Raw genomic sequence first — 12,495 nt, 5'->3', positions numbered from 1 at the left:
CAAAAATGACTTGGTCCTGCAGTCTCTGGCTTTTATTTTTCCTGCCAAGTAAGCAGTTATAAATACTTGGTTCTTGAATGCAGCTTCCTGATACTTGCTCCTGTGAGAATTTGTGCCTTTTCATTTCCTACCTTGTTGCTTTTCAGTTTTTCTAGTGTGATGTTTTGCTGTTGTAATTCCTCACCTTCCTGCTCCCTGTTTTGCTTGACAGTACTGCCCTTTCCCCCCCCCCCCCCACACACTTAAGGAAGGAAAAAAACCCACCCCAAAACACCCCAACACAAACTTAAGGCACCTTTGGACAAGCCTCCTGTTATTTGAAATGTCTTTCTAAATCTATCTGTCCTTCTGTTCAGCTGGAATTCCTGGTCTACCCTTTGCTGGGCAGGAGCTATTCAGTTATTTTTATGTGACTGACGCTCCACCAGCTGTCTTTGTCTCACCTAACTGTTCTTCAGCCACACCAAGGGGCTCCTGCGCCAGCAGCCAGGACTGAGGGCCTGCCTCCTCTGCCCTCCCCCAGGTGCCTGGTAAACACAGAGACCCAAATGCAAGGTACCGTACCCAGTAGAGATGACCTTGTGAATGGCGCCAAGGTGGCAGGAGCAAATTGGGTGTAAGTGACCATAAAATACAGCCATTCCAGTCAGAAAAACAAGCTGAAACCGTCACACATCAGCAGGCTTCAGTGAATGTGAAGTGGGCGAGAAAGGTGTTAAGTGCATGGCTCTGGGTTTGGCATAGAAAAGTACAGCCCCGGTTTTTGATTATTTTAAAAATAAATAAGCAGTTACCTGCAGTCATCTCCTCCTGTACTTACAACGTACTTGTCATCATGAGAAAAGCGTATGTTGGTGACATGCGCGGAGTGCCCAAAATACCGCTTGTGTTTGGCCTGTTGGGCAAAGAGCAGAAGTTCAGGAATTGGTAGGGTAGCACTGCCTTGCGGAGTTACAAAGTTGCCTCCGGGTACAGACGAAATCCCCCCGGGGCAGTGCTGGTGCCGGGAGCCCGCAGCAATCCCAGCTCAGCAATCCCAGCTCGGCAATCCCAGCTCGGCACCGGCCTTCCTGGGCGGCAGCTACCCTGTCACCTGCGAGCTGACCTGGGGACAGCTGTGCTCCTGCACTCCCAGGCCGGCGCTGGCCGGGAGCTGCCTGGAGATGAGCCGTGGGACCGTGTGGTTTGGACATCTTGAAATCCTGTGCTAAGGAGTCTGAACATGGGGAGAAGGAAGCTGTTTAGATTAAAATAAAATAGCCACTTACAAATTTTTCTGTGCATGGGAAATCAAACAGTTTCACCAGACCAAAGTCATCTCCTGTGACTATGTTTAGGCCAGCGTGGGTCACACATGCACAATTGACATCTGCTTTATCTGCATTTCGCGGCCAAATTCCAATGACTTCGTCTCCAAGAATGCTGTTCCAAAACCAAGTTAAAAAAAAGAGTGTAAGACTTACTTGCTGCTGCTCAGTAATAAACACAGCCCAGTAAAAAAAAATGTTGCTGCCTTTGAGATCAAAGTCTTTTTCCCTCTAAATCATTGCACTGAGCGCGATCTCATCACTGGGGAAGACCACCTGAATACCCCTTTGTCGTGTGGCTCCCAAATCATCTCCAGCTGAGATCCTAAGGTTTACTTCCTGCAAAACCACTCGCACCGTTTTACACAAGCAGCCTGTGCAGCTCTGCTGCCCTCCCCTCCTTGTGGACAAGTACGTGCCCTCCCATGGTGATTTTTGACAGCGATGTTCTCTTCTCAGGGCCAGGAGTTCTTGAATGAGGGGGTGCTTGTTTGGACGTAGGGTATTTCTTAAAATGGCTGTTCTTCCTTAGTTTAAGTTCCTTTATAATCATTCCTCTTTACCTGCATCTTACCTGTCGGGTGCGCCTGCCCCACTCCCACAATCTGTCAAGAGTCCTTAGGAAAGAGTAATTTGGGGCAGATTTTTATGCTTGCTTGATAGCAGAGCAGTTAGCGTAGGAGGATTCCCACTCGCCTTGCAAAGCCCGCCGGCGTTACCGCCCACCGGTTACTGTCAGATTGCTTTTGGCCTGTTCCACTTTCCACAGTGTTTCGTAAGCGTGTTGGAAGGGTCCTATATAAATCCTGGCCAGTAAATATATTTTAATGATACCCACAACTCCTTCCTTAACACAGTCAGCTCACGTTTCCGTGCCTCCTATGCTGCTTGTGTTTGCTGATGAGGGATAAGGCAGCACCTACACCAGCCTGCCAATAAAAGCAAAGCCTGAAGCACAGAGCGGTGTGAGGGGCCTTGCCCCTCGCTGGGGCGAAGCCTGGGACCAAAGGCAACAAACAGCTGTGGGGAGAGAGATACACACACACAAATGTGACAGCCCTCGGCCTCACCAGACACCAACCAGCTACAAATGTGTATAAAAAAAGGTGTTTGATGGAGCTTTGTGGAAAGGGAGAGTTCTCCCAGGTCTGCCAAACCCCAGCATTTCATTTACACAATCTGATCTTGGTTCTGTATCACACCCGTCCCCGATCAGGCAGAACGCTGGGTTTAGGTTTTTACCTTGTCCACGTGGCCCATGTGATCTTCTCTATTAACACAGGATCTGTTATTTGCTTTCCTAGTGGTACCTCGTGAACTTGACGCTTATAGGCACCCGTTGATACCTGAAAGCCGGAAAGGAAAAAGCTAGTAACCTCGCCATAAATATTTATAAAATTTCCAGCAGTAATAGTCTCTACAGATTTTATCAGGAAATAAACATCTAGGATAAATTTTCTCTTTTTTCCCTAATTAGCTATCATAATTAATTATGTACAATATGAAGTAATAACAATGTTACAGGACAATAACTGAATGATGTGTTCCAATGCATATTGCATAGCTGATAGATCTCCTTTTAGTTAATATACTCTGTGGTTTATCTCAACCCAATTCTACTAAATCAGAAAATTTTCAGAAGGAAACCGCACACATTAGTTCAGCTATCATACGCATCCCATCCTCGGCAGGGGAAGGAGGAGAAGCGGTTCTACATTGTTACGATCCACAATTTCCTTCTCGGTGTTGTACCCATTCCCTTGAAACGAGAGAATACTTTGCCTTTAGCACGCTCGAACCTTGCAGGGAACTGAGCTATGTTGCCACAGTCAGCGATGCAGAACCCAGGGGGAAGACCCGAGCATTTAGAAAGCAAACAGCTCTGTGAACATCCTGAAGGCAACCAGGGCTGGCTGGCCTACCTCAGAAGATTTAGGGCACCTGAGGTTCAGAACAACTTTGGAAAGCCTCCCTCACCCGTTCTTACCTCCATCCTGTTGTTACATCTGCTAACAGGGAAGTCACAACCAACACAAACAGGGGTCTGCCCGAGACATACCTGAATGTACCTGCTGTCTGCAGAAAAATCCATCTGTATGACAAAACTCGCGATGTCTTTGCAGTAGCCGATTCGGTTTAGGGTTGTACCTTGAGTGAGATCATAAAAATCTACAGTATGTTCTTGTGAGCCCACTGCCAAAAACTTGTTATCTGGGCTGATCCTAGACACAAAACACAGAACGGGGATATAATTTACTGTTCTGTGCAAGCCAGGTTTTCTTTTGCTTCTCAGGTTAACACAAGAGAACAAATTTCTTTCACTGGAAAACAAGAACCACCTTCCTGGCAGCAGCTAGATTGAATCCAAACCAGACCGCGATGCTTAAGAGATGAGGAGGGTTGAGGACGTTGTATGTCGTTAACTGATGTTAATATCGCACTTGCATAACGCGCACAGCACAATGTGCAGAGTAACACCAATACTCTGTGAGGAAGCAACAGGTATTGCAATTTTAAAATAAACTGTAAGATTAATTCCCATAATCACGGCCCCACAGCGTGCAAATTACCGGCTATAGTCAAGTGGATATAATGGAATTAATCACAGGAAAACCAAAGGTGTGTGGCATATAAGATACATAACTTTAGGTGTACGTAAAGCCACCAGTCAGCCAGTAACTGCATTTCATGATTTCATGCAGGTTTCAACAAATGCAGAGTTACAGGAAAATCTGAAAATCAACTTGAAACCTGATGGACTTATTCTTGCGTAAGGGCTGCATGTTTAGGGAACCTGAACTGAAATCTCACCTGATATCCTGAATTGCAGACTTCCTGTCTCGCTTTTTGCCCCAAACCTTAAGGCTGTTCACGAGCAAAATAACGAATTCTCCATTCTTCATGCCAATGGCAACCATTTCACCATCGGGACTGTACGTGGCACATCTTGCTGGGTGACCCAGGTTCACTTTGTTCAGCAGTTTCTGCATTAATAAAAGCAAATGGCTCACACCTCCTCCTGGAGAACGCTACCAAGCAAATGGAAAGCTTCCAAACACAAAGTATAAAAGTGAGTTCTTAAAAACAAATTGTCTAAAGTTTCCTCTAAATATAAATCTGAAATTTCACATTAAAAAAAAAAAAAAAATCACATCCCACTAGGCATATGTCACAAAACAGACTTCAAAATACTGTAATTCAGATGGGAGTTTCATGTTTGCATCTATCTTGTTGCAGGGTGACTTCAAGTTTTACAGCAGGAAGAATACTGTTTAGCAGAAAAGGCTGAAAAATCCATTTCCCATTTTGTTGGAAAGGTGATTTCGATAGCGTCTACACCTGCTGCTCAGGGTAGGGGTTTTTTTCCATTTGATCTGCGATGTTAGAACATACTAGAACAAACCTGCATGTTTACTTATCTGATGATATTTATAATATATTCATACTTATCCATTCCTGTTAGCTCAGGTAACTACCTTTTGAAAAGGTTTACGTAGGTTAGCATAAGCAGAGACCTTTCTGTTATTTTTAAAAAACATTTTATTGATTTGTTACTTTTTAAAATGGTGGTTGATATACAATTTGAGTTGGAAAAAAAAAAATCCTGAACCACACACATGCAACTTGATTGGTCCTAAAGGCAGGCTCTGCAGAGGAGGGGGCCACGCTTGCCCTCCGGCAGGCTCATTGTCAGGGTCCGCCTATTAGTCGGTGACAGGACAGTCTGTGCCACCCAGTCCGACAGCATGGAATTAAAATGCTTCTTAATCCATGCCAGCCTGTACTTTTAGATCAAAATAAGTGATACGCAAGAAAAGGCATCCCATCAGCATGAATGCTTTTAAATAACTGCATTTCTTTGCAAATTGCTTGCCTCTGGAAAGAGCAGCTACCCCACCAAGGACTCACCTTTTCACACAGCCACATAGCAGAAGAAAAAGAACCGTACCAAAACAGCAGAAAACCCCGGCTTGCTTTACGTGGCTGCACAAAGGGGTGTACGTAGCTGGCACGTCATTTAGTGGGGAAAATGCATGGTTGTATAAAATGATCATTTTTAATCATACACTTTTAGATTTAGTGCACTCACTTTGTCAGACAGGTCCCAGATTCTTGCTGTCCCATCATTACTTGCCGAGATAAATATGTCTTTTGAGGGGTGAGTTGCTAAGCCCCAGATTTCCCCTTCCATGTGACAGTCAATCAACAAGTTTGAAGCAGCATTTTTTTCTCCTACTTCAAGGATTTCTCCATCTTTTGTTCCCACTAAAATTTTCCCCTATTTGTAGCCCAAAAAAAAAGAATGAGAGAAAGTTTGTCAGTGTAACAGACAGGATCAACAGCAGTAAAATACTGATGTGTTGCAGAAATATCTGTGATAACTCATCTTGATTTATACTGCCTGTTCACGCAGCATCTTAAAAACAGGAGAGTAAATCACTGGCACTTGCACATCTCGCGATCTGATATCATCGTCTGGTGTTACTGTTGAGGGACTGTGGTGGGCTTCTGTCTTGCCATTAAGGATTTTAATTCAGATCAAAATGTTTACATACAAGTTGGCAGAGCACGATTCTCATACCTCTGAGGTAATGAAATATATTTGGGCAATAATAAAAGATCAAAACAGGGATTTAGGCTCAGTTAGGCTGTTTAAGAACACCTTGTATCTACCCTAGCCGCACTGTCACTGACCAAACCACAAGAGCTCTCTTGCCAAATACTTGGAAAAAGCACAGATAGGTACAGTTTGGGACTGGTTCACTGCTCTTTGATTTGAAATATAAACCAACATTCCTCAGTGGCGGTGTCATCAAAGAGCATGTCAAATTCCTGAGACTTGATATATGAAGGTAAAGAGAGACCATTTTGTGAAGTGTTGGGTTGGACAGATACCTATCACATGAAGAAACACTCCCGCACCATCGCATGCTCCTTTCACAACGCTTGCAAGCACTACTGAAACACGTGCAAGAGTGACTTTAGCATGTCAAATTACTCAGTTATTTCTAGTCTTCCGCTTTACCAAAACTTAAAGTCCATCACTAATTCTCAGTGGCAACTTGTTTTATTTGTGACTTAAAAAAAAACCCACAACAAAAAACGACCTAGGGTCCATTCCGCCTCACCGAAGCACCTCGAGCTGTGCCTACATTTCACGAGAAGCAGCAAGCCTTGTAGAGTAGGTACCCAAGTTCCTTTTGTTTCTTGAAAAGAAAGGCAGGAGACAAGGGCCTGCCCTGGTGAAACATGTTCCGACACTTAGCACTGTCCTTAGAGGCCTTAAAGGTCCTCCCCTCTCCCTGCTGACTGCAGAGAACGGCAGGCACTAAGCATGAGGAACGCAGATTAAAGCCCATGGCTGAGCTCAGGAAGACAAGTAAGGAAATGTCACTAGGTGGGCAGGCAAAGCCTCCTTCCATAACTTCACGTAACTTTTCTCCCCGGTATTTCCCACCCAGCCTCCACCAATACAGAGCAATGCGTGCCAAAGCGTAACATCTGCCGCGGCAGCTCACTTACTTTCCCCCTGCAGACGGAGCGCACGCACTCGATGAGCTGGCCTGTCTCGAGCTGAAATGCGCGGCACCGTTTCATCTCTTGATCCCATAGCTTTACAGCTCCCCCTTCTTTAGTGCTGCAAAGAAGCGTGTTGTGTTACCCAGATGTCTCCTCCTGCATAGGCTACAACAAATCCCATATGTAAACCCCATCGGTATTTTTCTAATTAAATAATAAAACATACATCAAATCACTTGCTATTGTATATGGAGACGCGTCACTACTGTGCAACAGAAATCAGATAATAACATTTAAATCATTCTTCATGTTTTAAACAGCGTTGTGCCTCATTTCCAAAACCCAAATTGTTCTCTTCCACTTAATCTCAAATCTCTGCCACCAAGATAAGCTTGGCACATACGTTAATTCTAGGAACTCAAAGAACTTGCTCATCACAGAGTCCCCCCTGGGAGAGGTTGTCTGTAGCTTGACAGAATTAAAAAAATTAAGAAAAACCCACCTATGCCAAGCTGGCGGGAGCCCAGGCAACAAGAAGCTTACACAGGGGTTCCTGTTGATGGCTAATTTGCAGCTCAGTACGGCCTTTGTGTGTAACGTACGTTACTGTGACCCTCGAGTGCACTACTTATTAGTCCTTTACTTACTAAAACACCTGGGCATGTTAAGTAAAATTTAGATTGAAACAGCTACAGTACAGATACCATCTGTCCCTGGGAAGTATTGTGGAAGTATTGTGTATGTCTAGAGTATTAGATAAACTGGGGGGGGGGGCGGGGGGAACCACCCTAATGTGCAAGAGACAAGAGGTGTGCGCTTTAGGAAGATTCTATGTCTTACGGTCTCTCCTTCCCTCCTGTGACAATGAGTCCATCTCGAAGAGTCGTGTACATTGTGAACACTGGCCCTGTGTGAGCTTTTGCCACAAGTCTAATCAGAAAATGATCCTTCCAGACGTAGACATCTCCATTTATGGCACCAGTAAATGTAAGGTTATTCTGCAAAGAACAGCAACAATCTCTGATGTAATACATATACCTTAGCTTTTTCATTCAGCTTGAATGAAAATGCTTTTAGCTACTGAATTTCCCGAGAAAAGTCAACTATGCAATGAAGGTAGGAATTAAACCCATCTGCATCAAGGGAATGAGTTCAATGAGTTTAATAACTGCACCCTAATGCTCTTTCTAATGCCATCAGAATAGAAAGAAATGTTTAGCACTAAGCAATTCCTGACAACAAAGTCACTTGTTTGGGCACAAGGATGAAGGTCTGGGAGCCTGATTTTATACGCTCACATTTCACACATTGGTACCGTTGTTCAGGGTGGATAATGAGGAGCAAGGCGTTTCTTTGAATTGGTGATTTGTATAATGTGTGATTAACCTTTCCAAAGGTAATTTCTGTAGGGTTTGTGAATGAAGCAGAAATTACTTCAGACCTTGGTATCATGGTAACATTGCTTCTGCACTATTGTCACGTATTAATTTCCTTAACTGTGCAGACTAAAGCATGGTGCTATGTTTCCTTAATGATCATACTGGAGAGTGTTCTATGCTGTCACCGTTAGCTGGATCACTAGCATGTGTCATACCAAGTACTGTTAGCAGGAAAAAAGGTTGCAGAGCCTACACACAAAATAACTATGGCATTTTTCTAACTTAACTAGAACTAGCAAAGTAAAAAAGTAAAAGCCATGGCAGCTGATGCTGTAGGTATGCACAGACATTAAAAAAAAAATACGTTCATGACCAGAGAAACTCAACCCGGCTTGGAAAACTTACATAAGGATCTAAAGGTGGACAGGTTTTACATTAAAAGTTCAACTACTAAGCAAGAGCTCCAGGGTCTTGCAGGGTCCACGCTGCACTGGATTTTAACAAAGAAAATTTACACTTGCAGTTTTAATAAAAATATATCATAAAATTCTGTAGCAAGTAATTTGAACTCACTGCTCCGAAGGCAACAGAAAGCATGGTTTGCATTTTGGCATCTTCCATGGAACCAATGACTCCTTTCTTATAAAGCAAAGCACTGCCAGCTAACGTCCAGAACTTCATGTGTTTTACACCAACAGATACAAACTGTGTGTCTGAATCTGGGCGGAACTCTACAACGAATATCCTCTCCAGGTGTCCTCCTCTGCTAGCAACTTTAGCCCCTGTTTTGATTAGGAAAGGATAAAAACAGTTAAATTTACCCGCAAAATTAAGCTCTGACACGATTTTATAAAAGAAATTCACCCGGTATTGGATTAGAGAACTGTGCCCCAGATGCTGAAAGCTAACATGATTTTTTGCAAATCCCAACACTATTTAGCGTATCAAACATCTTAATTCATGCAACCTGCAAGGGCCCTGTGTATTCCACTGCATCTGACAGCTTTAGGAAATGCAAATTTACGTCTTCACAGCATGACCCATCTCCTTGGTCAGTGAAGTAGCAACAGAGAAATTGTGAGTTGCCATCGGGTGAAATGCACAAGGACACATCTAATGAGCTGAGCCACCCCTCCTCCCCACCGTTTCAAAAGATGATAATTATTTTCTGGAAATGACCTCCTAAAGGCCTAGCTACAGTGCAGAATTTCAAGTTTGAGTATTTTAGGAAGAAAACCAAAATACTTTCCTCAATTTGATGGAATTTTATATTAAACAACATTCTTAACTTACTTCTACTTACAATAAACTTATTTTCTTATTGATGTTTTTCTAGTACTTTGCTATCTCCTTTAACTGACTTTGACTTAGGGAGCCATGATACTCAGACTAAGAACACAAATCTATTTCAAAGACTTGAAAGGGAAAGCAAGCAATTGTACCCAGTTCCGTTAGGCTGAAGGAACATGATTTTTCCAGTCTTACCTTCTTGCCACCGCCACACTGTGATAGTGTGTTCTGGATCAACTCCCACTGAAACCAGAAGTTTGCCAGTTGCGCTGAAGTTAACATAGTTGACCCCTTTGGTATGGAAGCAACGTAGCATTGAAATCGTTTGCTTACTCATAGCATCCCATATATGAATTGTGGGAGTTGTACCTATGTGCAAAAAGATGTATTGGAAAAGAATTAATTCAGGATCTGGAAAGTCTCAATGCAAAATGGGCATTTTTCAAGAACATTTAACCTAAACAAACACTTACAAGTTGCGGGGCTTTGTTTTCTTTTAACAGTACTCAAAAAATAAAACAAAAAAATCATAAATGCTTGCAAAACACAGGGGAAATCATTGTATTTCATGAAGTAAGACAGATTCTAAAAGAACAGCATAACATTCGTGAAGAGCCTCATGCAAAAGAAATCGTCTGTAGATGTTTCACTTGTATCCGCGATTCACAGATACGAGGTAACATGAAACTTTTACATAACTCTGCTGACTAAAATTCACAAACAAATCAGCCTTACCTGGAAATTCTGTCATATCACCTGCATTGTGAGAGCAATGGCAAATGAGGAAGCACCAAGGGAAAACAATAGGTGAAATAAGTCATGTTTCTAATGCTGAAGTGCCAGCGTCGGCACCAGAAGGAAAAAAAAATTAAAAATCTGAAAATGGATATGGATTAAATCAACAAAACAAATAAGCAGGAATATTGTTGAACTTTTTTGGGTATATTGGTTTTTATACACAAATCTTGCAACAATATTTAGTACTTTGAGTTTTTAAAATGCTATTTAAAAGAAATGCTGAAGACATGCAGTTTTTAAAAATTAATAAATCAATCTGTAGTTCTACAGAAGAGCAACCAAAAGCAGAAAAACTGATTTCATGGGCACTTACTGGCAGACTGGGAAAAGGGCCTTGAACAGGCACCTTCTCCGTGTCATAGAAATCAGTATTTGGAACTGGAGCTCTGACAACACGTCCAGATCTTTGTGTTTACTCAACGTTCAGATTGAAATGACAGCGCCCCGTCCAGGCGTTCATCTACTACCACTTTTCTGCCTCTTGTTAAGTCATGGACTCCTTCCAGACTGATGAGAATTAGAATGACACCATTCTTTGTCATGAGGTTAATTACTCCAGTATTGAGCTGGTTTAAGTGGAAGGCAACAGGTCCTTCTCCAGCTTTAGGACAAACAAGCCTGCATTTCCCATCCAATGCTTAGTCCTGCGAAAGGAGTAAACATTGTATGGGAGAGTCCCAACAGGACCCTCCGTGTAAATAATAAACACCTAAACACACGCGGCTTCACAACTGGCCCCTGCCATGTGTCACAACTTCTGCTGAGCTTTCACTCCGTTTCCTTTCGTTTCCGTATAGCTCTTGTTCTCCTGCACAGGAAATTCTCATTGCTGTGTTTTCACTGCTAAACAGTGCCTTGGCTACACGAAGGAAAGAGGGCATTCTGTAAATCTTATGCCTACACATCAATGAGATGATTTAGCACAGTTTATCTAAGGTTGCTTTCTGAAATAGGATTATACTGCAATTAACTCTAAAAAAACCCCCTCACAATCAGAGATGACATTGAAACTGCAAGAAATCAAAGGAAAAGTTTGAGGACGGTAACACTGGCATGGCCTGCTACAAACTCCTACACAAGAAAGCCCAAAGTAAATCAGCGCCCTTGATAACTTTTGAGTAAAACTTTGTTATATGGAGAGTCACCTACCGATCTGGCTGGTAGCCACAATGTTTTTATACTTCGGGTGCTGATTCACGGTGAGGCAGAGGATGTCATCAGTATGCTCCAGGTAGAAACTCTGACTACCTAATAAAATTCAGACATGTTTTTATTCACAACAGGATCGAAGAAAGAGAACTGGCACTGAAGCAAAGCCTATCCGAGCAGCTTGCTCCTGCTGCCAGGCGGTACTCCCCGGGGATGCTGGGGATAGGGCCGCAACTACGTCAGCACCTGCTCCGCTCTCACTGCCAGGCGCCACGACTGAACGCACTGTGAACGCAACTGTTGATGCACACACACACACACACACACACATATATATAAAAAGCAATATTTGTTAAAGTAGCTACGTCCAGGGAACCAGGAATCAGCTCAAGAATCATCCTGTAGCCACCTGTACCTGCAAGAAAAAGCAAAGCTGGCAAAGGCAGGGCCCAGGCTCCCCAGCACACGGGAGCAGTCAGTGGGAAACAGGCGAGAGCACAGCCCTGCGACGTCTGTGCTTGGCAGTATCCTCCCAAGGGGAAGGGCCCAAAGAGAACAGCTGGGGGCATGTTCCCAGCCTCCCAGGTCAGAGGCTGTGCGAGGACTGGGGTCCCCACAGGTCACCAGATGTGGCAGCTTTTCTGCCTCCCCGCTTCTTGGCCCTCTGGTTCACTGTGGCACGAAGAGGGAATATAATAAAGCCAAAGTTCCTTTAATTTCTATCTTTGTTTCTCTAGATATGTATGTTGGTGCTACATCCTACAGCCAGATAAATTTTTGGCAGTTTTCTTCCTTTTCATTACCCAAAAGGCATGGAATATTTCTACCCCTTCCACAGAGCAATTTGCTCACACTATTGCATCAGGATGCACCCTTCCCTGGAGAACAGCTTCGTGAAAACATCCCAAAGTGAAATGACAGATGTTAGCGCTCCTCACATGTCTGCGGGTACTAGTCGTTTCAGCACCCAGGCTCTCCCCCCTGAGAACCCCACTCCTGTGTCCTCAGCAGGGATTTTAGACCGGCACAGCTGCGGGACCAGAACTGGGTTT

General features: G+C 43.5%; 1 protein-coding gene across 2 annotated transcripts in view; it reads right to left on the bottom strand.

The window, feature by feature from the left end:
• Nucleotides 1-12,495, bottom strand: part of EML6 (EMAP like 6) — a 118,083-nt gene that overhangs the window by 1,912 nt on the left and 103,676 nt on the right. The window contains exons 30-41 of one of the 2 annotated variants that reach the window (XM_027783268.2): nucleotides 11,444-11,542; nucleotides 10,232-10,252; nucleotides 9,692-9,865; nucleotides 8,780-8,988; nucleotides 7,668-7,825; nucleotides 6,831-6,945; nucleotides 5,398-5,586; nucleotides 4,119-4,291; nucleotides 3,367-3,529; nucleotides 2,550-2,653; nucleotides 1,269-1,422; nucleotides 795-895 (exon numbers count right to left, since the gene is read on the bottom strand). In XM_027783268.2, the coding sequence (XP_027639069.2) occupies nucleotides 795-895; nucleotides 1,269-1,422; nucleotides 2,550-2,653; nucleotides 3,367-3,529; nucleotides 4,119-4,291; nucleotides 5,398-5,586; nucleotides 6,831-6,945; nucleotides 7,668-7,825; nucleotides 8,780-8,988; nucleotides 9,692-9,865; nucleotides 10,232-10,252; nucleotides 11,444-11,542 (1,660 nt within the window). The remainder of the gene's footprint in view (nucleotides 1-794; nucleotides 896-1,268; nucleotides 1,423-2,549; nucleotides 2,654-3,366; nucleotides 3,530-4,118; nucleotides 4,292-5,397; nucleotides 5,587-6,830; nucleotides 6,946-7,667; nucleotides 7,826-8,779; nucleotides 8,989-9,691; nucleotides 9,866-10,231; nucleotides 10,253-11,443; nucleotides 11,543-12,495) is intronic. The other variant, XM_005235031.3, reaches the window with a different exon arrangement.

This window comes from Falco peregrinus, chromosome 11, assembly GCF_023634155.1.
Source record: "Falco peregrinus isolate bFalPer1 chromosome 11, bFalPer1.pri, whole genome shotgun sequence".
In the NCBI taxonomy this organism is placed as follows: Eukaryota; Metazoa; Chordata; class Aves; order Falconiformes; family Falconidae; genus Falco; species Falco peregrinus.
This window is presented reverse-complemented; position numbering and strand designations above follow the sequence as displayed.